We start from the raw sequence: 27,621 nt of genomic DNA on the forward strand, positions 1-27,621 counted from the left end.
TAGAAATCATAGTGATATCTTTATTATAGAACCGTCGTCAAGAAAACTTTGGGAGACATAAAAGAGTGATCTCCCTTTGTTTTGTAAAAAGTGTCATTCATCATAAATGCTAGAATTATTTTAACCCAAGACGTGACAGATGCACATAATTAGTATTTAAGAAGTTCCCTTCAAATCCGTTTTAATGTTCCAGTTTAAGACACTAGGAGCCAGGAAAAGAACATTCAGCTCCTATTTGAAAACACAGTATAAAAACCCGTATCAGGTGCTACATGTTCATGGGATGAAAGTGTGTTGGGCTGAACTGTAATTCAGGCTCCGAAGAAAATGTATTCACTGGGCAGAGGAACTCTGCAGGAAAAAAGTATCCTTTGAGCACAGTGAAGTTTAAGATAACCAACCCTGTGCCTGACTTAACAAGCATCAGTCACAGAGATACTGTGTGATTTGTCTTCAGCTATCATTCAGTAACTTGACTGCAATAGAATTACCTCAGGAAAATCCTGCAATTTAGTTTATAGTCTGAACTGTCAAAGGCAAGTGCCAAATTTACAATCAATCTTTAAGGTACCAGTTACACATGCTAATGAAGTAATTAGGGATGCAATCAGTGATCTGCATGTGCAAATGGCCATTTGCAACTCATATGTGCAGATACAACTCATACATGCGAATCTGGCAGACTAAATTTAGATTCTTTCTTAAGAAATTATGCGCCCAGTGCATAAATTACAATCACTCTACAGGCTATTTTTATATTTCACCAAAATTCTGGGTACAGTTCAGAGGCAGGAGTTTTAAAAATTCACTCTAACTTTTAGTTTATAAAAAGGTTTATGTTTAATAACAGGTCAGCAATTTCCTGGTTGGGGGCAGCTGAAATATCAGAATCCAAATTAAATATATTCCCCAATTGCTTTCTTTAGCTTTATAAAATGGCTGTTACTGGGGGCGGGGAGAAAGGACTTTGGGTGACAAGTTTCTGACCGTGAAGATACCTGTAGAACTGCATCTGCAAATGCAGTATTTGGTCAATAAACTCTCAGTATATTTTTATAACTATGAAATGACTTTGGTGATCTCAGTGCAGATTTCAGTGGATTAGTATTCCACATCACAAAGCACAACAGTGTCACAGAGTGCAGCGTCCAAGGAGAAGGCACTTCCACCTCATCCTTACAGGTGGTTCTTCTAGGTCAAGCTTGAGGTGCAGTTTGCTACCCATGCTCTGTTAACCCAGGTTCTCAATCTTGCACTTTTCACTAAACATTATTTAAAGATAACTTTAAGAAGGAAGTTGTGACAATTAGAGGAATACAACACTTCAAGGGAGGCAGGAGTACTGGACATGTACCCTTCCACTCGGTTGTGAAGGCATATTATTGCTGTTTTATTGCTTACATAGTTTATGCTGGGAGTAAATAGTTCTTGCTCTTTGGATTTAATAGTTTTCTCTACCACCTGGATTTGTTCCAATTATTGTTTTAAGGCACTTAGATAAAGTCCAAAATGGAAAAAAGTTCACCTCAGGACAAAAGAAGTGGAAGGATGTTGTAAAAACATTTTTATACTGATTTTTAAAGACTAGATCACACCTTAAAATGTAGCAGCGTGCCAGGTAGAATCCCTCTAACCTGCATATCTCCTTCATATTTTGTTGGTGAGGGGACTCCTGGACATGCAAGCCTTTTATTCCCAATTCTGCAACCCTTTTGTTAAGGAACACTTCTTCACACCAAGAGCCCCAATGAAGTAAGCCCCAATTCTGTCCATTTGGGCTCCTTGAGTGAGCACTGTTCGTCAGTAACGATTGCAGAATTGGGATCTTTGCAGGATTAGGTAAAAAACAACAACAACAACCAGATAGTCAGGAGAAAGGGCCCAATCCTGCAAGGTGGAATGGGATTTGAGCGTGATCAGCCCTTTACAGAATTGGGCGTCAGATTAATCTTCATATTCACACACAACTCCCAATCATGTCAGTGGAAATAAGAAGTAGTGAGAGGAGAATTAGACCCGTTAAACTGCAAAGCAGATGGACTTGGTCCCAATGGCTCTTCTAAAATAAAAGGAAAAGGCTCAAATGCACAAATAAAATCTGTTTGTAACTGAGAGCACAAATATAACTTCATTCATACCTGAACCTACACGTATGCTGAGGTAAAGATGCTGCCTTTAAAGTTAGCAAACAGAATTAGAGTATGTCTCTATATATTTGTCAGCTTAATTGCTACCCAATCAATTATCTCTATCATTAATAACAAAGCCAATGGTTTAGCAGTGTCTGATCCCAGCATAGAGCTGATGGCCAGATTTTTATTTTTTCTTCATTCAAACATCTTCTAGCATTTCTATTTTGCTTTCATCAAGTATAAAGGGCGAATAGAAGTCTTTGCTCTTCATGTGTGCCTCCAGACCCTGAAAATATAGGAAAACAACATGCAATTAGGTTGTAAACACATCAGACTTGGTTAACGTTGTTATTTTTAGTGCATTTAGTACTGGGGAAGGGTGACTCTCAGCCCAGGAGGCTAAAGATTTTCTGTCTAAAGAAACAAAGTACAGACAAGCAGCCCCAACTTCCCCTGCAATATGCTACAAAGCTGAACCCTGTGTTTCCACAGTGATGCAAAGGGGCTTAGCCACCAAGTGCCCAGTAAAGTCAGTGGAAATGGCACAGCTCAACCCCCTTGCAACAGACCTCCAAGGGTGCATCTCCAAGAGGAAGGAAGGTGTGTTCTTAACGCAGGTTAGTTAACACATGGTAACTAACTCCAGGCAAAATTCTAGTGAAGACAAGGCAGTTTGTAGTTAACATGTGTTAGAAGGAAGAGTTTAACCCTAGGCTCCCTCATAGTCTTTAGCTATGTCTACACAGTAGCCGAGACAAGTAATTCCCAGCTGGGATAGACGACGCACATGTGCTAGCTCTGCGTGAACTAGTGCATTAAAAGCATTACGGTGTTGCCACAGCATCATAGACACATCTGCCTTTACCGCAACCTGTAAACATGGGGTAAAACTACAAACTGCTCTGTCTTCATTAGGATTTTGCCTCAAATTAGTTGTCCTGCGTGATTTAACATGAATTAAGAACACACTTTTTTTTCCCCCTTGTTAAGACAAGACCTAAGTGTTTACAAATACCCTCTAGGAGCTTGTCTACCCCTAAATGCCACAGGGTAGACACTACCTATGCTGACAGGAGGGCTTCTCCCAGAGGTGTAGGTAATCCACCTCTCTGAGAGGTGGTAGCTAGGTCGATGGAAGAATTCCGTCAACCTTGCACTGTCTACACTGGGAGCTAGGTTGGCATAGCTACGTCACGGGTGTGTGTGTGTGTGTGTGTGTGTGTGGATTTTTCGCATCCCTCAGCAATGCAGCTGGCTCAGCCCATCTTCTTAGTATAGACCAGGCCTGAGAAAAGTCTGTTTCACCATGCTGCTCTCTGGGTCCCATCAGTAGCTCTTGTGGGGCTATTTCCTAACCTACTTATCCCAGATAAAGCTGTATGCTGCATGGCCTGCCTCCTTCACGCTGCTATATCATTCTAGGCCGCTTCCCCTTTCTTCCACACCAGGCCCTGGCTAGAAACACAGAAAGAAAGCCTCTCCCACATGATTTTGTAAGTAGTGAGGGGGAAGACAGAATCTCCCCACCACCAAAAAGAAAAGGTTGTCCTACAAAAACTATCAGTTTCAGGAGCAAGACTCCACAGATTTCTTCTGAAATCCAGTCTCTCCAAAAGGCAGGGCGTATACCAAGCAGTGTTGTTGCTAAGTATTATTTGCTCACTATGGGCGAGATACTTATCTGATGTAAACTCGTGTGCAGAATTACCCCATCTGAGGATTTGGCCTGATGAATTTATTAATCATCATAATTTTGCACATCCAGAAAGCTTTTAGTCAGAGGATCTCAAAGCATTTATAAATCAAAGTCTCACAGCCCCAAGGGAGGGAAGTATTACAAATCTCACTTTACAGAGACACACAGAGATTAAGGAATGCAACCAATGCCATACAGTTAGTCAGTTGCACAGCCAAAAAACATAAGGCAAAAGGTCCTGAATCTCAGGCCCCTTCGGCTAACCATTACCATATTTCCAAGCAACTGCAAGGTGAAGAAACCTGTTTTTTCAACAGGAAATACACACACACACACACACACACACACACCATTAAAAATATCTGCAGAGACAATTATACTCACCTCTCCAAAATAAGACACTAATGGAGAAATCTCACACACAGCCGGAGGATCTTCAGTTCCCGATAAACTAAAGAATAAAACACAGGATTAATCTTTCTCTTTATATGTCTGTACAATGCTAGCATCCTTGAGAGAGCTCACAGAACAGAACAGGCTACACCAAAGAGGCAAGAGAGAGTTTACATTCAGAGATTAAGCCCAGGTCCCGTGACAGTTTGAACCTGGATTATGGGTAAATAGGAGGAGTTAACGTTTCCTGGCTACTTCAAATCAAAAGAAACAAATGCACGCAGATTTTGACGATGTGCTTTTCAACTAATATTAAGCGCTTCTGAGTTTACTGGACTATGAGATGATGAAACAACAGACCCCCCCCGCCCCCAATGGTAAAGTTTGTGTGAATTAAGTGTGAGAAAGGAAGCACCTGAAATGGGGATTGTTATATAGTAGCTGACAACCAGATGTTAGTACCCAACAGAACAAAAACACTGCTATACAATGAGAAGTATTGGGACCCTGTTCAGAACAGCTGGTGCAGATCGGGTGACTTACACCTCTGCGGTGCTGGCTAAGCCGTTAATGCCAAGAGAAAGAATAACTGCAACAAAGGCAGTATTGCCGCTAACGTTCCCTGTGTCAGGATTTCTATCCCGGGGGTCAGCTTTAAATCCTGCCAGAGCTTCATGGGGGTGTGGAGGTGAACTACTGACTTAGTACTCTCCTTGACAGCCTTGGCCATGCCCCCTTTCCGTACAGCATCCCTGACATTTGCGGATGCATGGGCCCCTACACAACCTTGGCATAACTCCGGTTGTGAGCACTCTTCACTGCTGCAAACTCAGCCCTCGGTGGATGTTCCGTCAGCAGAAGGTTCTGCCAGAGTTTATGCCTATGGGGGTCTCGACCCCATTAAGGGTATCCGTACACTGGCTGCCCTGTGACCTGCACCCAGAACTCATTCCACCTCCCATGATTAAGGCTGCGTGTTTGTTACAGAGGTCATGGAAGTTACGGATTCCGTGACTTTCCACAATCTCTGTGAAATTCCGCAGCTGCAGTGGCCAGCATGGCTGACCCCGGGGCCAGCCACACTGGCCGCTGCTGGAGCCGCCCCGCAGCCAGCCGCTCGGGCAGCCCCGCAGTCAGCAGCACCAGCCGCTGCTTGACAGCCCTGGGCAGCTGGCCCCGGGGTCCCCCAGAGCAGTGGCCACTGGGACGGGACCCGGACCCACCCCCCTCCGAGTGCAGTGGTGCCCCAGGGTCCCTCCCCCAGTGCAGCGGCGCCCCCCCAGAGCAGCAGGGCTGGTGCAGCTAAGATTTAGTCAGGGGTGTTTATAGTAAAAGTCATAGGTCACGGGCAGTGAATTTTTGTTTATTGCCCGTGACCTGTCCATGACTTTTACTAAAAATACCCGTGACTAAATCTTAGCCTTACACGTGAGCTCTGATCACTAATGCAGCAGGAGCAGTAATCAGCATTGATCTCCAGCGGCATGTTAATGAAAGGCCTGGTGAAGGACAAGAACCACACCCACCACTGCAGGAAATTCTACCCCAAGAAGTGACAAATTCCGTGCAACAGCGTAAAATGCCACAAACCAGCCCTGATTCGGTAGCGACTGGGAGGGAAACAACAGAACATGTCACAGAGGGGCTCACTTGAGTTTCTCTGGTATCCTGCTGCCATTTTCATCCAGGAATCCGGCTCCAGCCTTCAGAGCCCAGCGGTAATGCTGAGAAAGGAGGGCCCGCCGAGCTGCGGTCGGAGTGTCTGTGTCGGCTGTGTCTGCATTTTTTAACGGGGAGAACTCCTCTTCCCTCAAAACTTCAAATGCAACAAAATTCCTATCAGAGAAGAGGAGGGGTCAGGAAAGAGAGAAAAAGCTTAATATGGGTCCTCTCTTGATGGTACAGACACTTACAGATTTCACAGGGTGGGGGCTTACCCTGAGTAACACTGATGTAGCATAGCCCCAGCAGAATGAAGCCAGGCTTAGCCCCCTTCCCCTGGTGGAGAGTGAATGAATACAAGGGTCATGGGATGGGAGCACAGGAGTAAAGGGGAACGTAAGGGCAGTTTGGACAGGAAGTTTGTTGTGAAGAGAGCAGGTGACAATTCTACAGAGCTCCCAGGCAGAAGGCCTAGGGGAGAGAGACTCCTTCAGGGTGCAGCAGTCTGCTGGCTGGGAAGCCCCAGCTAGAAGGGTGATAAATAAGGGACCGTGAGCCCAGAGGGTGGGTTACAAGCAGGGGGAACAGAGGCAGCAGTGAGGCCGGAAGCTAGGCTGGGTAAGTCCTGCTACACTGCACATGAAAATCTGTTATGAACAAACAGGTCCAACTGAACTCCGAGCCCGGGTTTTCTAAACCGAGAAACTGTCATAGTAAACTAGGTTTCTTTCCTTAGGAGGGGGATGGGGTCAGCAACGCTAGTCCTGGTTACGAACAAGCCACCTGCACAATACAGTCAAGCAGAATATTAAGCGTGTGTCTACACAGCTGTGGAAGGAACCGCCCAACCCAGGTCGGGGATCATGCTAGTGCTCTAAGAGCAGCTGTGTAGACAGCGCTTTGACATGGTGTCTCAGGTTGGAGGTTGGGCACTAAAGCCCACCCCTGCCCTAGGATTCAAAGTCCGAGCTCCAGAGTGAGCGGCAACATCAAATCACTGTCTGCCCAGCTGTCTAGCCCCCGCCCTGCTAGCCTGAGTCTATTAAGCCAGGCTGGGAGGCTCGCTGCCGTGGGCCGCGTAGACATATCCTACAAAGAGCTGTTTTTCAGTAATGGGAAATGCGAACAGAATCTCCCCAAAGCAACACCTGCATATTTTTGCATTTCAATCTGTCAATGCATTCTGCCACAGTTAAAAATCATCGCTTATAATTAGCCCTTTCACAGCTTGAAACTCAGATCTGTTTTTGGAGCAGAATAATTTTGCCATCGTGGTACAGTGGGTTATTTTTGTCGAGTTGCTCAGTAGGGCTAGGCAGTGCACACGGACTTGTTTGTGTCAGCAGCCCTCCAGGGATACTTGTTTATTAAAAAATAACGCTCCCAAAAAACAGGATTTCCATGGACTGTGCAAGCAGCTGTATGGCACAAACAGCTGGATCAAACTTTGGAGAGCTCAGTCCTAAATTAAATCCCTTTAATAGAAATTGCTTTAAAAATCTAAAAACAAGAAGCCACCACACTCAGGCCGAGGTTCCTTTATATTTATATTTCAACCTGAAGTGACTCTCCAGCAATGGGAGGGGAGGGATAGCTCAGTGGTTTGAGCATTGGCCTGCTAAACCCAGGGTTGTGAGCTCAATCCTTGAGGGTGTTATTTAGGGAACTGGGTAAAAAAACTGTCTGGGGATTGGTCCTGCTTTGAGCAGGGGGTTGGACTAGATACCTCCTGAGGTCCCTTCCAACCCTGATATTCTATGATTTAGTGCTGAATTCTAGACCCAGGAAAACAGAGTTTAGAATAAGAATGATGGTAGATCCTTGAGCTATTAAGTGCAACTCCCTTTCCCCCCAGATTAATGCTACATTAAGACTGATTTTTTACATGTATTAAAAAGTCAGGCAACATTTATTGTTCCAACAGCAATTGTAACTTGGCCATACAATCCTTAAATAATGTGCGTTACGGCTGTATATGGTGCTAATTGAATACCTGGGCTTAATGGGGGTGTAAAATCTAACAGAGTCACAGTTGCCACAGGGACCGCAATTCTGGATGGCCTGACTTCTGTGGGCTTACAACCTCATGGCTGAGAATTTAGCAAATGTAGGCTTTGCATGGAATTTCCTTGTTCCACGTATGAGACAAAGACCCACGCCACCAGAGAACACCCAGTGGAGCGTGCAGTCATTCATTTGCAGACATTCAAAGCCAGGTTCACAGGTGCTGGGGCTATGTGCTCCAGAACACAGCACGCCCAACAGGGCATGTGAAACAGGAAGCTGGCAGTGCCTGGGCCATCGCAGTATTGGGGGACCCCAGCAGAGGTAGCAGTCTTTTCGCCAGCCTCCCCAATGTCACTTTCAAAGTCCACGCTACCCGTAAAGGCGTGCTGCAACCTATAGTCAAAGAGAGACTGAGAAGGAAAAGATTGACATCTGCCACTAACTTAGAGAACTGGAACACATCAAACACAAACTTCTCCAGCTTTATCCCGTTTGGCTTTAGCGGCTTTACCAGATTTCCCTCCTCGTCGACGTAGGGCACCTTCTTTATGGCTACATGCTGCTTCAGCTGGGGCTCAAATTTCCTGCCAGGGAGAAAGAGGAGGAAAACCAGGTTCAGTTACTTCATACCCAAAACACGGGCAGGGGAAATCTCAGGTCTCAGAAGCAGACCGCTTATTACTACTATTAGCCGTACCTCGGGATTACTGAGTGCCATTCATTCCAAAACTCTTTACAAACAGATAAATAAATTGTGCCTAAGGATCACTTCACTGACCACAGAAATGCAGCCACCTCTGTGGGGAAACATGGCAGCCATTCTGGGCCACCAACACTGCACAATCGCGTAGGCAGGAAGAGAAGAAGAATTCTGTGTCCAATTGAAACTCCAGGAAGAGTTTTTTAAAAAAGTAACTGCCAGAGCTGGTATCTGACCAGGAACCTTCATTCCACCGGCTCTTTAGTGAGCCCAGGCCAAAGCCAAAGCTCCTTACTCAGACAAACCTACCGCTGACCTCCATAAAAGCTCTGCCCGACTCCAGACTGAACAGAAACGAAATAAAGCTCACTGGATTTGTCTCCACCTATTAAACAACCTCAATGTTGCATCTCACCCAAGGAGAGGGGCCCTCCGGCAGCGTAGTGTCCCCAGCACTGCGCTGGGCCAAGGGAAGAATGCCCCTTAGTGAATCGCCAGCATTGCTCTTTGGGGCACCCAGGGGTTCCTTTGACACCTCCCTCCCCAACTCTAGGGGCAACACTCACTCTTGCCAGAGCCCAGTAATTCTGCCCCATCCCTTAACTTTATGATGCAACCATTGGAACCCATGGGTGCGACTCCTTAATCTGCCAGAGATCACTGGTGGGCTGTGCAGATCTCTCTCTCCGTCTAGCCCCAAACATGCCTAATCCCTGTCGGCCCAGGTAGGTTCACTTTCTTAAGAAGATGAAGTAACCACAGTGATTCCATCATCCCTGCTCAGGGCCTGATATGAAACTAATCAGGCAGTTATTCTGTTAGGTTCAGGAACTCCAGGCTACAGGAATGCCCAGATCTGACATGCAATCAGAGAGCACAAATTCGCAATAACAACCGGGAGAGAGACGACAAAAGGGGGAGGGGGAAATAAAACCAACCAGCCGCCAAGTTTAACTAAGAGCTGGACTGAACTGTACATGGGGTGAAGACACTTGTCCTGCTGGAGAGCTGTGCGGTGGAGTTCTCTGGAAGCAGGCCACACTCAGCCAATGAAACACAAGATCATTAGAATTAACTCCCATTGCTGGATCGTACTCAGCGGGTAGGAAATGGTTCAAAGCTGACTGACAGCTGCTTTCTCCGAATTACCTCTCTCCCGGGCATCGCAAACAACAGCACCAACCCCCTATAGCAATGCCTCTGGAAACCAAGGTTCCCATGCTCTAATGATGAAGGTTTGCTCCCCCGCATCTTACTAAGAGAACCTCTTCAGCCATGTATGAGCCCACAGACCTCCCCCATTTCCCCCAGCACCAGGATTAAAATCCTGCCTGTCGAAGATGACTGACATGACCGGACTCCTTCAGAGCTGCTCTTCAATCAGCCCACACTGCTTCTGAGCACAGCAGAGCTTTGGCTCCCCTCTCTGGGGACGGAACGAGGTGACTCTGCAGAGCGCCCCTGCCAGAGCTGCTACGGCAAACGAGATGGCAAATCAAACTGAAGAGCAGTAGGGGAGAGCAGCCCCACTTGTGGCTGGCTTCCGAACAGTGGGCGGAACCCTCCACAAGAGAAGAGTCAGAGACAGACTCAGGGCTTGGCTATACTAGAAAACTTGCACCGGAGTCACTGACTTGATCTGGAATTGATTCAGTGACACCAGAGCAAATCCCTAAGGTAAGTGCCCTTGAACAGGTTTAAACTGCCATTACCCCCGTTTAGCAGAATTCGGTAATTACCAGATTGAGCTAAACTGAGTTTTTGCACTGATGTAACTAAGGTGATTTGGTTACACCAGTGCGGGCAACCGGTGAGTAGAAGAAGGTGCTGGGGACTTGAGAGGATACACCTGTTTTTCACAGGAGGGGGTGGGGAGATTATCCCATAACAGAAGCCTAGAAACCACAGCCGGCAGGATAGTTTCTGCCATGTATATTTTCAGTCTGAAAAGCGAGCTGGCAGGTGCAGTGGAACTTACTGTGCCACTGTCTCGAGGAAGCCGAGCGTGAAGAAATGATTGCAGATATTGCCAGCACTGTACACCAGCCGCCCATCGGGACTCCGCATCTGGGCGGTCTCTAGGCTGATCTCGCTGTATTCCACCACCTGATAGACCCCGTCCACACGGCACACTACCCCGACAGGCTCTGTGGGATAGGCCTTCTCCACCACCTGCAGCCACAAGACAGAGGATGGGGGAGCAGCCAGGAGGCAGGGATTTCATTGGCATTGCTGGGGGCTAGTGCAAACCCTGTGGGAAAACTCGCACGCAGTGAGATTCTGCTAAGCGCTGATCTTCAAATGCCATAGCAGCACAACAAAGGGGACATCGCAGCATGGGTGGTGCATTTTGCCCTCATGAATCTGGCTTCTTAGACAGTATTCAACCAGTTTAAGAGCCAAAGCATTTGGAAGAAAAAGCAATGCTCAGTGAGAACAGTGTATTCTCCGGCACATTTTTCCTACCAAGGGCCTTTCATTTGACCCAACATGAAATGCAAAATATTTCTAGTCACTTCCTTTAAGATCTTTATCTATGTTAACACTTTTCATTGCATGCTGCCCAAATCTCTTTCAACAAAGTGTCAAGGGCCTGTTGCTGTACTGTCACAAAAACGTGCTAGCTTTGCTCCATCTAACTCCCCACTAAGGGAGCATCTAGTCTGGTCTATTTGTAAAAGACACCCCAGTGTACACAAGCCCCTGGTCTCTGAAGGATCTCTGAAGGAAGAGCAGGGAGTTAGAAAAGAAACAATTCCAGGTTGTAATTTCCCGTGCAATTTGATGAAGCCCATAAAATAATCTGCACGTGATTGCCATGGCACCTTATGGAAAGGGCACAGGGCTTTATATCTGCACCCACAATGGTACAAACTGGATGCAAGATTCACCACTGGTGCAGCTCTCCCGGTGGGATCAAGATGGAAGCTGCATGGACAGGTGTCACCTGAACCCCGCTGAGCCGCGGTACACACCCCAGAGCCTTGGTATGCATGAACAGGCACGCTGGGGGAGTGGTCCAACGTCAGCATCACCTCACCTTAGCACCGCAGTCTGCCCCTTTAGACACGCAGAAGCCGATGAAGACGGGATCAGCCATTTTGACGAGGATATTGTCCACGCAGTACACATGGATATACTGGATACCGCGCCGCTCCATGTCATCCAAGATCTTGTTGTCAACTAGAGCACGATATAAGCCGCCGTTGCCATCTGGAATGCAAAAGAAAGAGGGGGCCCCATTTCCTTAAGGTCCAGCCACTCAAACCACACGTTGACTGACTGCAGACTCCACATGCCCTGAACAATCTATAACAAGGAGGGTTTTTCTAGTGGTTAAAGCACAGGACTGGGAGTCATCTCGGATGCATTTTACTTCTGGCTTTGCCACGGACAAACTGCATGACCTTGGGCAAGTCAGTTCACTATAGTGCCTCAGTTTCCCCATCTGTAAAATGGGGATAGTGACGCTGACCTATGCTACAAGAGGGGTTTCGGAGCTTTGTTCACTGACATTTGTGAAGTGCTTTGAGATCTTTGGAGGCAAGTGCCACAAAAGAATTAAACAGAGGCGGAGAAATGACAGACACACCCCTTGTCTTCCAAAGCTTCATACTCAGCCACAGTTAAAATACAGCTTTAAAAAAAATTGGTGTGGTTTTGGCCTGCTGTCTTTTTACAGTAGTGTTAAAGAACAGTCGGATTTTCCCTTTAACTGTGTTGTTTTTTGTACGAGGCACCTTGAACACTTATGCAACAGACACATCAAGTGGATCATCCTCACTTGGCTACAACCTTTACAGCGCTCCAAAGAGCTCCCGGGGAAGCCAGTGCTACACTCAGCATTGGAGGAGATACCCCTGCAGCAACACAGGCTTGGCACATCACTTCCCCGGATTTGCTGCTTCTTTTAATCACGCACAAGCTGGGCGCAGGAGGCCACTGTGTGTTTTAAGGTGATAGTTAGACTTTGCCGGAATTTTCCTTTGCTAGAAAACAAACACGTTTCCCAGCCACGTGATCACTCCCCAGCCTGACAGCATTTCTCTCTGGGGTTCGCAGCCGAATTGATAGCACTGACTGGAGCCCGGCACAGCACAGGCGGGGGATGGCCCAGCAGCCCATACACAGCTCTGCTGATGGCCTTCAGTCCTGACATGCAGCACTTCTGTTATAATCCTGCCTCTCCTCCATTCTCATCCCGCACACATACAGCTCTGCCAGTGCGCCTCATCCCTGCCTTGCACCAGCCCCTGCTCTTCCAGTCCGGTCAATATTCCCAGACTGTGCTAAAGGGTCTGCGATGTGGGCGAACTCCCAGCACCGTGAGATCATCACGCTCGGAACGTTTACCGCATGCATTTATCTGAACCCCCAGGGCGAAGCTAATCAGGAGCATTAATATACGGAGCAGCAGGGAGTCCCCTGTGTGCCCAAGAGAGGGGCTGAATTTCAACACACACTCCCCTCCTGTGACTATCACGCGCAAACCCCAGGGTACCTGGTGCCATGGCAACTTTCCCCTTCTGTTCCAAGATGGCTTTCCCATCAAACGTTACAGCTGGCAGCATCCTCTGCTCAAACATGATCACATTGGTCTTATCCAGGTCAAAGTAATCGTGTTCTATGAAGAACCTCTCTGTTGGCCCCAGTGTAAACTCGCTTGTCATGATGTACCTACGGGAGAACAGAAGCTGAACAGTCAGGATGAAATGCAGTGCACACGCACACACACACACACACACACACACACACACACCCCTATAGACCGGGGTGGGCAACCTGAGCCTGAGAAGGAGCCAGAATTTACCAATGTACATTGCCAAAGAGCCACAGTAATACATCAACAGCCCCTCATCAGCTATCCCCTTCCCCAGCACCTCCGCCGATCAACGCCTCCCCCTCCTTCCCTGCACCTCCTGATCAGCTATTTCGCGGTGTGCAGGAGGCTTTGGGGGGGGGAGGGGAAGGAGCGAGGGCATGGCAGGCTCAGGGGAGGGGGCGGGAAGGGGTGGAGTGCGGGCAGGGCCTGGGGCAGAGCCAGGGGTTGAGCAGTGAGCGGCGCCCCCCCCGCCCCCCTCCCGGCACATTGGAAAGTTGGCGCCTGTAGCTCCAGCCCCGGAGTCGATGCCTATACAAGCAGCCGCATGTTAACCTCTGAAGAGCCGCATGTGGTTCCGGAGCCACAGGTTGGCCATCCCTGCTATAGACCAAACTTAATAAAGATGTAATCTATAGGGACTTTAAAATAACCCACAGCATTTCATAAAGAATGATCTCTCTGCTACTGATCTTAAACTTCTACAGAGAGGTTCCATTTCTGGTCAATTCTCTAGGATCTCTACAAGGAATAGTATAGGCCTGAATTTATACTTTGACCATAGTTAAACATGCCCCTGTCCAAAAACGAGTTGGACTCCCGTGCGTTAGAGGGTCAGTTAGCAACTGAGGTAAGCGACCAAAAACCCCTCTTTGCCTTATCAAACGGATCTCATGAAAGGGAGGAAGAAGGGGTCAAAGTGGGTTTTGCGCTGTGCCAGGTCTTATGGGCCAGTGATGAATTTTCAGTAGCTTGAATCAAAGCTTTCCAGTGCCTCTTTACTGCCAGAGAAATACAGCAATATTTTCCAACCTCACAGCTGTGTGTGTGGGTTCCCCGCCCCCCGTTTCTTTATTCCTCTCTCGCCTTCTTTCTCCTCCCCCTCCCTTATCTTCCCCTCCCTTTAATTTTCTTTTCTTCCTTACTACAAGGATGCTGAGTGCTCATTTTCCTGAGTTCCCCCCTAAGCAGCTCTGCAACTCCCACTACTATCCTACAGGGGGTCTCCTTCCTGCACAGCAGACCAGCCACCCCAGCACTGGTCAGCCCAATGTCCATATGTACATGGGGCTTACTTCTCCCTGACCGCAGCATAAACTGGCCTCCAGGTTTGGTCCACTGCATTTTCCAACTATCTCCTTCATAATGAACAGAGCACCAGGCAAACGCCAGATGGGACCAACTTAGATTTTACATTCTAAGAATAACGGGCCTGATTTCCAGAGGTGCTGGAGCCGCAAGCGCTCACCGATCCGGTCCAATACACACAGGGTGAGATATACTTCCACTAATATGGCATTAGTTCTACGGCAGAGCAACCTACAGCACCATGGTGTTTAGGCAGCACCTGGATTACGGCTCAGGGACGTTTTTGTGCCTCTGCTTTGCCTGTGACCACGCAGGGAGGGGACAGTGACAAGAACCCTGCTTTTTATTTTAAGGACGAACTGCTAGCAACAACTTGTTCCAAGAATTGCACAGTCAGTGCTCTCTCTCTCTCTCTCTCTCTCTCTCTCTCTCCCCCACCCGCCAACACAATTATCTTTTTGCATGTTGCACATTTAGACTGTTTTGAAACCTTGAGGTTTTGGAAAAGGAAATAAGCCAGTGGCAGTCATGGGATCACGAGTCCAGTTGTAAATAAACCACCTTTAAAGTAGGTGGCATTTCAAGGCTCCCATCTTTGGCTGTGTCCTATTTAGGGCTGCTCTTTTCACGGTTGTGCGACGACTTGCTCGGGTCACCCCAAACTGGGAGCTACCGTATTGCCACTCAGCTTCAGCAAGAGTGAGCTTTGTTGTGTCTGTCTTGCCAGCAAACCCTTCAGGACTCTGCCAGTTCAAACTGGCCTTGCGGTAACAATCAGTGAACCCCAATTCCTGAGCTCCCCAGATATGTCCTTCTGCAGCAGTCAGTCCCTCTCACCCGACACTCACAGAAGTTTGCTACCTCCGAAAGGAGAGAGCACACATGAGCTGGTTAGCTGAAGACCCGCACTTCACTAAAAGGGGACTGAGATGGTTTTGTGATAAAACAAGAATAAAGTTTACTAACAGCCGCCACAGGTGCAAGTGATTTCAAGTCGGAGTGAAAGAGATATGAAAGGTGACAAGCCAAACACGCTTTCTACAGACTAAAACTTCAGCAAGTTACAAGCTTTGTTAAGCAGGATTCTGACCTATAGTTAGTTCCCAGAGACCTCAATCTCATTGGCTGAAGGATCCATCTTTCTCAGATTTCAAGCACTCTGGCCTCGTGTTTCTCAGGTGATGGATGCCCAAATGGCTTTCTGTTCTGCTGTACCACGTATACTCAATGTCATGCTACCTACCATGGGATGGTACATGTCGTGCTGTATTTCTTGCCAGCAAGCTGCTCCAGTTTGCGGATTCTTTCTGCCTGGATCTGATACAGGGTCTTCCCACTGGGCAGCCCCACGCTGTACATCCCCTTGGGATAGGCCACGCCCAGGCGGGTCCCTTGCCCTCCAGCCAGGAGCAGCACCGCCACTTTGCTCTGTGAGATCTGATGGAAACCTGCTTGGGACAGAAGCCCCACGAGAGAAAACAAGGGGAAGGAAATGGACGGATCAGCAAACAAAAAGAACAAGTGCTCTGTGCACCTCTGTAGGGGCACAGCGCTGTACAGACAAGAATTAAGCTTCACCATCTCCATGTGATAGGGATGTACCATTCTCCCCATTTTTAGGTCAGGATATTGAGGTACGGAGTAGTTAAGCAAGTTCTCAAAGGTTCCGTGTAACGCCACAGCCCTTGGTGGGTCGCCAATGGCATGGACTGAACCTCTGACCTCCTGATCTTAAAGCATGAACCTCTAGTTAGTGCTGACATTTGTACAAGTATGGTAAAGCGCTTTTCTTCTTGGGGTGCTGTCTGCAAGTTACCACAAATGGGCAACACCCAATAGGAATCAAATGCAAGGTGCCCCCTTGTGGCAAACGCTGAAATCTGCAGGAGAAAGGGGGAAAGCCCCGTGTATTGCTGTGCTCTATCAGCTCTGCAAAATTACAAAGAGTAACATCTTGCTTTTGACGCCAACACACAGCGAACAGACACACTGAATAAGGAGCCATTTTTTTCCTGACCTGAAGAAAAGCAACCCGCTCTCCAAATTCGTGATCAGAAGGAAAAGGCCTGTGGCTGTCTTGACATTATCTCACCTTGGCCAGCATCACAACACAAAGCAAAGATTCAGCTTCCAACAGTAAAAGCAACGGACAAAACCCCTCACTGGTGTCAGTGGTGTTACTGTACATGAAAGATGCACTGGGCCCATTGGCTATGACTTTGCTGCCAGGTCTCTGTCCATGGTTAGAAGGCTCAGATCCACCATGGTGATATATTCAGGCAGAGGGGGATATTACCACTTCCAAAATAGCTAGTAATGCCAATACAATAGCACTTAAGAAAGCTAATTACACAACACTGTAATTGCCTACCATGGAGTCACTGTTCAGCACACTGCACTTAAAGGGACACCACCCCAAGGGTGAGAAGACATCTCGGCACACAGATCACTTTTCCAGACCGCAATTAAGCAAAAACTGTACAACAGCCCATAATAAGGTCCAATCGCTTTGAGCGTTTACGCGAAGTTAAACTCCGAATGGGACAGTATGGAAGTTAAGAAAACCCATTTCCCCACTGGAGCAGAAAATGGGAATGATGGGGCCTTTGTACAATGCTCAGCAGGCCCCCAATTGCATTTGCTCCCCCTCTTACGGATCCCTCCTTGCTGCTACCCACTTTCATCTTCTTCCTTCGAGGCCGCTCTCTGAGCAGTTCTCTCCCCCGCTTCCTCTCTGAGCCACAGTGAACCACTGTCCCAGATTTCAAGGCTGGAAGGGACGTGGTGCTCATACACTCTGGGGAACACAGGCCGGAGGATTTTGCTGAATTAATTCCTGTTTGAACTACAGCTTCTCTTTTAGGAAAAGAGCCCATCTGGGCTTAAAAATCGCCAGTGATGGAGAATCCACCACAACCCTTGGTAAATTATTCCAATGGTTATTTATCCTCACTTGACTTTCACCGGGCAAGTGCCTCCCTTTGCCAATGTGTAAAAAGGAGTTTCCAACCTGAGCGGAGGTGGGTGTATAAGAATTCATTGAGGCTGACAGAGCCTGACATAAATGCAAAGAAACGCCAGGTCTGAAAATGAAAGGTCCTTCTTCCGCTCTCAGCTGGCCTGTCCTCCCCTCTGTTTTTCACCCGCCCGTGGCGTGCTGAGGTATTGCCAGCTGTGCTCTTTCGGACTGCGTGCTCTGTACAACAGCTAAGCTCGGCAAACCGAAGGCTAGACCCAAGTGAAAGAACAGATGAGCTATGTAAATAAGGTTCCTGCTTTGGGGATTTTTAGCTCTGAGTGCAGGAGAAGCGTGCATGTGTTCATTCTCCACTAACCTCCTCTAGAACGGGACGCTCTTTTACTTAAACTTCTTATGTCCCTCTCAGAAAAGAAGGGATGTGATACTGACTAGTGCAAATCTCTAGACACAAGCCAACCAGCTTTAATTGCCGGCAAAACTCATGAAATACTGTGTGGCCACTGTAATGCTGGCAGACCAAGTGCCAGCTCATGCCAAAGCCCCAGGCCAATTCACTTGTGTATTAGTATAGATTAAAGTGGTTATTAATTGCATAGAATGTACTTGGCGTTTAAACTTCATGAAAATTAATAACATGCATTGATCTCACTTATCTTATCCTGTTCTAATGTAATGGTAAACATTTACATTTGGTATACTTCTGTAACTAAATAACTGATCAAATGAGAAAGATGACTTGTGTAATGCAGATGAAGAACTTTAGCAGAAAAGTGCTAATCTGTGCACATTTGAAGGCAAATGATCATTGTGTGTGATGGCCAGAAATCTAAGACTCCTCTCTGGCCACCAATCAAAGAAAGAGCCCACCTGGATGGTGACCCTGGCAGCTTGTTTTCTCTGAGAAGAAAATATATAAGCAGGATTCAGGGAAAGATCCTGTTTGGACTCTGACAGAGGTGGGTACCGGATGCAAAGCAGAGACAATTTGGGTACCCTGAAAAGACTTTGGGAAACAGGCAATTTATTACATCTTTGCCAGCATTTGGAATTATAGACTGTGACTCACCTGTATATATATTTTACCTCTCAATAACTCTCATTTCTTTTTCTTAGCTAATAAACCTATAGTTAGTTTTCTATAAAATTGGCTGCCAGCATCGTCTTTGGTGGGAGATCTAGAATATGGCTCTACCTGGGTGAGTGACTGGTCTCTTGGGACTGGGAGTAACCTGGAATATTTATGATTTTTGGTATAAGTGACCATGTATCACGGAGTCCAATTTGTTGGGGTGGCAAGATAGACTGGAGACTGCCTGTGACTACATGGTAACACTGTTTTAGTGATCTAGGAGTTCACATTTGGGTACTGGCATGGTGAAATCTAATTATAAAACACACCAGCAGTTTGGGGTGTCCGCCCTGCTTCTGACAGTCTGTCCTGAGGCAGGCACTCATGGTCATGAGCATGACAATCAACACTGGACTCTGCTACGCACAGTTCTAGACACAAGCTGACCAGGTTCAACTGCAGGCAAAACTCATGAAATACTGTGTGGCTACTTGGGGTTGGGTGATGGCTTTAAAATGAACAAAGAGGTCAGCGTTGAAAACAGAGTCTGTGGGGGAAGGGAGATCATTCCCAGAAATTGGAAGTAGACCCTTAGACCTGGTCTACACTCAGTTTTTGTACCAATTTAACTATTTCAGTAGTTAACCAAAATAATTAATTGCTACAAGCCCTTGTGTGGATGCAGTTATACCCATAAAAAGATCCTTTACCGCAGTATAATTTTTCTCCCTTCCCTTACAGGAATAAACTATACTGGTATAAGTACCTTTATACCAGAATAGCTACATCCACACTGGGGGATGGGGATGTGTGTACCACTTAACTATACCAGTACAGTTAAAGCACCACAATTTGTGCGTGTGGACAAGACCTTGCAGTGCTGGTGCAGTGATGATAAGAAAGGCAAAGGCCCTTGGCTGGCCAGTTCATTGAGTTTTGCCTATCACTCTTCTGGAGAGAACAAGATAAAGCATAAGGCTTGATTACAGCAAGACAAACAAATGGTGCATGGGAACAGTACCAAATGCTAAGCGAGCAGAGAGCGCCCTTCCCTCTGTTAGCACTCTTGTGTTTAAGATCTTGGCTGGATTTGTCAGCCTAATTATCTGCAAACAAATTAAAAAACAATAGCAGATGGACTCAGGCTTGGAGTCTCAATGCAAGGCCAACATGGGCTGCAAACGTCAGTGCCATAACGCTGAAGGGATGTCCGTGCAATGACTGAACAAATGCCATAAAACAACAGTGTAAGAAACTCTCACAGGTGTAGCCTAACAGGGACGTTAAAGAAAATGGACGTATATTTATCAAATATAGGTAGAAAACTCCCTGTGCACATCTAATTGGCTCTCAACATGGTTTTCCTCTGTCAGAGATTATTCTCTTTATGATGTGAGCGAGCGTCTGGCACATATAGCGGCACAGCTTGCTGCATGGGTCTAGCTTACCGATACCCGAGTGAGAAGAGTAACTACGGGAACAGCAGCGCATAAAGAAGCATATCTCCTTTCACACGGGAGCTGGCATCAAACTAGGCCAGTTCAATGAGCATTTGAGGCGGCAAAGGGCTGCATCCGCAGCGTTCTGCCCCTGCTCCCAGTGCCTTGCACTGAACATCGGCTAATCTAAACCTTTAGCAAAACTCAGCTGTACATTTGCACACCTCGGCAGGATTATTCTATGCAGGAAGGTTGCTAAGATAGCACCTCCAAGCAGAGAAGCAGCACATTTAGCCCCAGCCGCTGGTTCAATTCCAGCTCAAGTATTTACATTTTGCCTTCACAAATTCCTTCCATCATTGATCAATATTGTCTCCTTGTGCGCCCCCATTTCATCCATCTCTTGTCTTATACTCAGACTGTCAGCTCCTTGGGGCAGGGACCGTCTTGTTCTGGGTCTGTAGAGCGCCTAGCACAATGGGGTCCTGCTTCATGACTAGGGCTCCCGGGCACTACTGTAATACCCATAAATAACAACCAAGGTATTCTTCACTCCCCTCCTAGAAACGCAGCAAAATGGTGCTGCAGATGCAGAATGGATATGAATCAGCAGTGTGCCCTTGTTGCCAAGAAGGCTAACAGCATATTGGGCTGTATTCATAGGAGCATTGCCAGCAGATCAAGGGAAGTGATTATTCCCCTCTATTTGGCACTGGTGAGGCCTCATCTGGAGTACTGTGTCCAGTTTTGGGGCCCCCACTACAGAAGAGATATGGACAAATTGGAGAGAGTCCAGCGGAGGGCAATGGAAATGATTAGGGGGCTGGGGCACATGACTTATGAGGAGAGGCTGAGGGAACTGGAGTTATTTAGTGTGCAGAAGAGAAGAGTAAGGGGGGATTTGATAGCAGCCTTCAACTTCCTGAAATGGGGCTCCAAAGGGGATGGATCTAGACCAGGGGTTGGCAACCTACGGCAAGCCGATTTTGAGTGGCACGCTGCTGCCTGCCGCGGTCCTGGCCCCCAGCCCCACTCAGCCCCCCCGCCCACCGCTCTCCCCTGCGGGGGCAGGAGGCAGAAGCTTAGTCCTGCAGCAGCCAAGCTTCCCCCATCCCCCGCTTCTTCCCCAGCGTGGTGCTTTCCTGCCCCTCCCCCCTCTCCGTCCCTGTGCCAATCAGCTGATGGCCCTTGTGAGGGGGAAGGGGAGGAGTGGCAGCCTGCTCGCTGCTCCATAGAGGAGGCAGAGAAGAGGTAGGGACGGGCCTTGGGGAAGGGGGTGGAACAGGGCATATCCCTCCCAGCCCCCTGCCATGAGCCGCTCAGGGCAGGGGGCTGGGAGCACCCCCACGAGCCGAGCACCCCAGCCCTCTGCCCTGACCCCTGAACCCTCCACACACCCCCAGCCTTCTGCCCTGCACCTCCACACACCCCCAGCCCCCTGCCCTGACCCCTGAACCCCCCCACACCCCAGCCCTCTGCCCTGACCCCTGAACCCCCCCCAAACCCCAGCCTTCTGCCCTGCACCTCCACATACCCCCAGCCCTCTGCCCTGACCCCTGAACTCCCCCACATCCCCAGCCTTCTGCCCTGCACCTCCACACACACCCAGCCCCCTGCCCTGACCCCTGAACCCCCCCCAACCCCAGCCTTCTGCCCTGCACCTCCACATACCCCCAGCCCTCTGCCCTGACCCCTGAACTCCCCCACACCCCCAGCCTTCTGCCCTGCACCCCCCCACACACCCAGCCCTCTGCCCTGACCCCTGAACCCCCCCACACCCAGCCTTCTGCCCTGCACCCCCCAGCCCACTGCCCTGACCCCCACCACCCCCACTTCCCTCTGCCCTGATCCCTGAACCCCCCACACCCAGCCTTCTGCCCTGCACCCCCCACATACCCCCAGCCCTCTGCCCTGACCCCCACCACCCCTACTTCCCTCTGCCCTGACCCCTGAACCCCCACACCCAGCCTTCTGCCCTGCACCCCCCACACCACCCCAGCCCTCTGCCCTGACCCCTGAACCCGCCCCCAGGTCTGGGGCCCTGGCTGCCAGCCCCTTGCCAGCCGGCGTCCCGGCCGCAGGCCCCGCTCAGCCCGCTGCCAGCCTAGGTGACAGAACCCCAGGCTGGCAGCGGGCTGAGCAGGCTGGCAGCATAAGATCAGCATTTTAATTTCATTTTAAATGAAGCTTCTTAAACATTTTGAAAACCTTGTTTACTTTACATACAACAATAGTTTAGTTATATAATATAGACTTATAGAGAGAGACCTTCTAACAAACATTAAAAATGTATTACCAGCACGCGAAACCTTAAATTAAAGTGAATAAATGAAGACTCGGAACACCACTTCTGAAAGGTTGCCAACCCCTGATCTAGACTGTTCTCAGTGGTAGCAGATGACAGAACGAGGAGTAATGGTCTCAAGTTGCAGTGGGGGAGGTCTCGGCTGGATACTAGGAAACACTATTTCACTAGGAGGATGGTGAAGCACTGGAATGGGTTACCTAGGGAGGAGGTGGCATCTCCTTCCTTAGAGGTTTTTAAGGTCAGGCTTGACAAAGCCCTGGCTGGGATGATTTAGTTGGGGATTGGTCCTGCTTTGAGCAGGAGGTTGGACTAGATGATCTCCTGAGGTCTCTTCCAACCCTAATCTATGAATCGGATGGCTGCATTCTAAGGGGTACTGAGGCAGCACAGGGCTTTATCCTGCTCCCCTTGAATTCATTGGAAGTTTTGCCATTGACCACAGCATCGGCTCCCCACTGAAAGCAGAATCCAGAGCTATATGGGCCCGTGGTGCCCGTGCGCCACCAATATTTAAGAACGTGGGCCCAGCTCCACCAATGTTTGGGCTTACCGTGCATTGGGGGGCCCAGTGCTTCAGGGGGACATGGGGTCCAGGGCGGCCTGGGGGGCAAGCGGGGGGCCTGGAACCAGCAGCAGGGAGCAACCTGGCCCCAGCCCGCCCCTGCTCCGCCCCCTCCCCACCCCATTCCATCTCTTCCCCCAAGCGCCTGCCCCTCCTCTTTCCAACTTCCGCCCCCTCCCCCGAGTGACGCTGGGAGCCGGCGGGGCCAGGCGGGCTGGGGCCAGGTGTGACAGTCCCAAAGGGGTCTCTGTGACTGAATCTGTCACCGGACGTGCTGAATTTACCCTTGAGCCCATTTTCCCTGCCAGCTTGGGACTCCAGAACCCTGTCCTGGACCCCACGTCCCCCTGAAGTGCGGGGCCCCCCAAAGCGCAGGGCCCAGGGCGGTTGCTCCGGTCTGTCCTATGGACAGGACGGCTCTGCTTGGACCCGTTCTGGGCACCAACAAAAATTATATAAAGCTGACGCCCATGTTGGTGACCCCTAGTTCTTGTGTTATGAGGAATAAATAACACTTCCTTATTTACTTTCTCCACACCAGTCATGATTTTATGGATCTCAATCATATCCTCCCTTAGGCGTCTCTTTTCCAAGCTGAAAAGTCCCAGTCTTATTAATCTCTCCTCATACAGCAGCTGTTCCAGACCCCTAATCATTTTTGTTGCCCTTTTCTGTACCCTTTCTATTTACTTTTGTCGAGATGGGGTGACCACATCCGCACGCAGTATTCAAGATGCAGGCGTACCATGGATTTATATAGAAGCAATATATTTTCTGTCTTATTTTCACCTTCCCCTCTGCAAAAGGGGTGTGGGGGGTGTCAGTGACTGGGCTCCTGTGCATAAAACCCAGCGGGATTCAGAGGAGTAACCAGGCCCAGAGGGAGGGGAAGGAAGGACCCAAGTCCACCAGCATCGGCCCCAGCAAGGTAAGAAGTAGCAGAGCTCTGGGTACGCGGCTGAGCCTAGGGGAATGGGTAAGACCAGTACCGGGTTTGCCATGGCGCCAGGCCTACGCTGTAAAGGGGCCCCGGCCCGCTCTTCTCCACCCCCCGCCCACCGCTCCGGCTCCAGCTCCTAGGGCTTCTGCTGCAGGGCAGGCTCCACCGGCAGCCAAGCTCCCCTCTCCCCCGTCTCTTCCCCTGAGCGTGCTGTGTTCCCGCCCCTCCCCCTCCCAATGCTTCCCCCGCCGCCGAACAGCTGTTTGCCGGCACGAGGGAGGGGGAGGAGCGGGGCCACAGTGCGCTCACCGCTCGGTGGAGGAGGCAGAGACAAGGTGGGGGCAGGGCCTTGGGGAAGGGGGTGGAATCGAGGCATACCCCCCCCCAGCCCCCTGCTGTGAGTCGCTCAGGGCAGGGGGCTGGGAGCACCCCCACGACCCCAGCCCTGACTCCTGCACCCCCCCCATCCACACCCCCACCCCTCGCACCAAACAGGAGCTGCTCCAGGTAAGCGCTCCACACCCCAACCTCCTGCCCCAACCCTGAGCCCCCTCCTGCATCCTAACTCCTGGCCAGACCCCACATCCCAACCCCCAGCCCACTCCTGCACTCTAACTCCCTCCCAGACCCTGCACCCCCAGCCCTGAGCCCGCTTCCACACCCTAAGCCCCGGCCAGACCCCGCACCCCAACTTTTTTTCCTTTTTTTTTTTATAAAGCGCTCTTATCCAAAGCGCTTTACAATAGTTAGCTAATGGTACAACCAGTATTTGGAAAGATCATTAAGTGGTCCGTCGAGACCCTCAGCGATTTTCAAGTGGTCTGTGGAAAAATAAGTTAGACGACAAAACCAATCAAGGTACCTCACTTTATTTTCATTTACTTGCTCTTACTTATAGGAGGAGGAGGAAGAAAAAAAGAATGAAAAACGGGGAGGGGGAGATGAGAGAATGTTCTTTTTCTTGGCTGGGTCCCAAGGAGGGGCCCCAAAAATGAAGCTAAGCACAGGGCTAGGGGGCCCCCACTAACTCTAAATCCACCACTGGCTGTCACGTCACCTGGGCTGGGGATACTATGTCGACTAATCCCCACAGTCTCCAACCTACCTGGGCAGTACAGCAGACATGGCCCTGAGCACTAGCTCCTCTCCACTCCCTAGCCCACCCACCACTTTCTTCCTCCCCCCCTCCCCGCCCACTGCTTAAGACTTAGCCCTCTCACTTTTAAAAATGATCTTTGTCCTCCAACACCATCAGTTGGCACCTTGCAGGGGAGGGGCCCAGGCCATCAGTTGCCAGGCGACAGGGTGTCAGCCATTCTCTGTGCAGACAGCATCACACCTGCCTAGGGCTCTGCAATAATCACACCCCCTTATCCCACCACCGGGATACTTAAGAAATGCATAGGGGAAACTGAGGCACCCACACAGTATTCAGAGAAAACATTAAGAACATCCCCACTTCGTCACACTGGAGGAGGGGCAGCTCAGTGCAGAGAGAGACTAAGAGAATGGGCTAGAACCAGGGAGAAGGTAGGTACCCACTCTATGTGGGCAGGGGGATCCTGTTTACCCCCTCCCCAGCCCTAATGTACTTGCAGTTTACCCCAGCCCCTCCCTTGCTCCAGCGATCAACCTTGCTGTCTGGGTTGATAACAATCAATTATTTAAAAAAAAAAAATTAAAAATTGGATTTTTTGTTTAAATCAGATTTTTTTGATAAAATGCTTTTTGAGGAAAAAACCTATCTAAAGATAGATTTAATTGAGATACATTATAGCTCAAAGATCTCTCATCGTGGAATAAAGTGACAAAGAGTCCAGTGGCACCTTATAGACTAACAGACGAATTGGAGCATAAGCTTTCGTGGGTGAATACCCATCCAATGAAGTGGGTATTCACCCACGAAAGCTTATGCTCCAATTCGTCTGTTAGTCTATAAGGTGCCACCAGACTCTTTGTCGCTTTTTACAGATCCAGACTAACACGGCTACCCCTCTGATACTTGGCATCATGGAATAGGGATGATAAATTCTAATTCTATAGTATGAGATAATATATTCATGTAATGTTTAGGAAAAGTTTTGTAAATGGGTTCCAATAGTTCATGGATTAGGGACCCAATCTTATGCGGTTCCAGGGGCTTCTGTATAGATTATTTAGGTTAATCTTTCTATCTATCCAGTGGGACTCAGTGCTCAGTCTAGAAGATACCATCAGAGATGCTTAGTTTTGCAGTTCTCAAACTGTGGACTTGTGTCTCCAGAGATAATATGCTTGTTAACGGCAAAAATGTTTTTAAATAAAATAAATAATATATAGAGGTGAGAAATAACAGACCTCAACCCTGTTGTCCCGCTGCACATTTGTGTTCACAGAGTCAATCCCTTACACCTCTCTCTAAAAGTGAAGAGTTTCAAAAAGTTCAATAAATAGAAGATTGTTGGGGGCGGATAGATCTGGACCAGGAGATGAAGTCCGGAGATAAATGTGAGAAGGGAGGGACGTATGCTTTTTTGTTAAAATATTATGTGTTTATTGTTGAAGAAAAAAATCCAGAATACTTAATGTTGTTGTTTTAGTTAAATAAAGCAATTTAAATGTCTGTCTGGTGATGTTCTCCTCCTAATACAACCTGGCAAGAAAATCCTCCAAATATTAATGATTAACCTGTTGAACTGGAGATAGTTCCCCTCCCAATGACTTTATAAATATCTGCTTCAAAATAACCAATCGTCCATTTTCTGATACAGCTCTAAAACTAACCTGAAACATTTTCAAAATAAATCACTTTAAAAAGGTATCCTGTGTACCTTCTAAAAATGAAACCTACATCTATCCCGGAGTTGTGAAGAATATGGATTAAGGTTATAACAACCACCCAGAATGTGCCTTTATGTAGAAAACCATGATTCAATCGAGTTTCAGAGTAGCAGCCGTGTTAGTCTGTATCCACAAAAAGAACAGGAGTACTTGTGGCACCTTAGAGACTAACAAATTTATTAGAGCATAAGCTTTCGTGGACTACAGCCCACTTCTTTGGATGCATTCGAAGAAGTGGGCTGTAGTCCACGAAAGCTTATGCTCTAATAAATGTGTTAGTCTCTAAGGTGCCACAAGTACTCCTGTTCTTTTTATGATTCAATCAAGTCTTCCTGACTAGTGATTTAAATCACGATTTAAACCAAATCCACCCTGTGCTCTTGCCCCGGCCCCTTCATTCCCCGGGGGGCCCACAAATCTGCTTAGCGCCAGGCCCACAAAAAGTGACTCCGGCCCCATGGGGGTGCCCCCGAGCGAGGACACAGGGCCCGGGGGAGGAGGAGGTCTGAGGGTCCGAGGCGAAGCCGGCCCCGCTCGCTCACCCACCTTCCGCTTCCCACCGTGCCAGCGTGGCCGGCTCGCTCCGGCTGACGCTGCCCAGGAACTCGGCCGGGACCGGCTCCATCCTGCGGCCCGAGCGCTCCGGGGGCCCCCGCTCCGCCGCCCGAGCCTCCGCCGCCGCCCGCCGGCAGTGCGCGCCCAGCTCCTCCGCCGGCAGCAGCGCCAGGGCCGCCCGCAGCGAGTCGCGCTCGGCCGGCGCCAGCTCGGCCCAGAAGCGCAGCAGGTGGGACTGGCCGGCCCCCGCCAGCCGCGCTCGGAGCTCCTCCAGCGGCGCCATGCCCGGCTCGGGACGCGCCCCGGGAGCCGGCTCCAGCCCGTGCGCCTTTGCTGCGCCCCGCTCGCCGCTGGGAGCCTGCCCCGCCTCGCCCCCGGCCGCCGCTTCCTGATCCGGGCGGGGCGGGGATCAGCAACGCTGGGGCCGGCTGCAGGGGATGGGGGTAGGCG

The 27,621-nt window shown here is 49.2% G+C and overlaps 1 protein-coding gene across 1 annotated transcript; it reads right to left on the reverse strand.

The window, feature by feature from the left end:
* On the reverse strand, nt 1–27,621 carry UAP1L1 (UDP-N-acetylglucosamine pyrophosphorylase 1 like 1). The gene is made up of 9 exons (XM_054007516.1): nt 27,163–27,621; nt 15,742–15,946; nt 13,092–13,267; nt 11,631–11,803; nt 10,569–10,762; nt 8,334–8,474; nt 5,872–6,057; nt 4,213–4,279; nt 1–2,418 (listed from the first exon to the last, which is right to left on the reverse strand). The coding sequence occupies exons 1-9, from the start codon at nt 27,452–27,454 to the stop codon at nt 2,332–2,334; spliced, it is 1,521 nt and encodes a 506-aa protein (XP_053863491.1). The 5' UTR covers nt 27,455–27,621; the 3' UTR covers nt 1–2,331.

The sequence above is a fragment of the Malaclemys terrapin genome, chromosome 17 (genome assembly GCF_027887155.1).
Source record: "Malaclemys terrapin pileata isolate rMalTer1 chromosome 17, rMalTer1.hap1, whole genome shotgun sequence".
Taxonomy (NCBI): domain Eukaryota; kingdom Metazoa; phylum Chordata; order Testudines; family Emydidae; genus Malaclemys; species Malaclemys terrapin.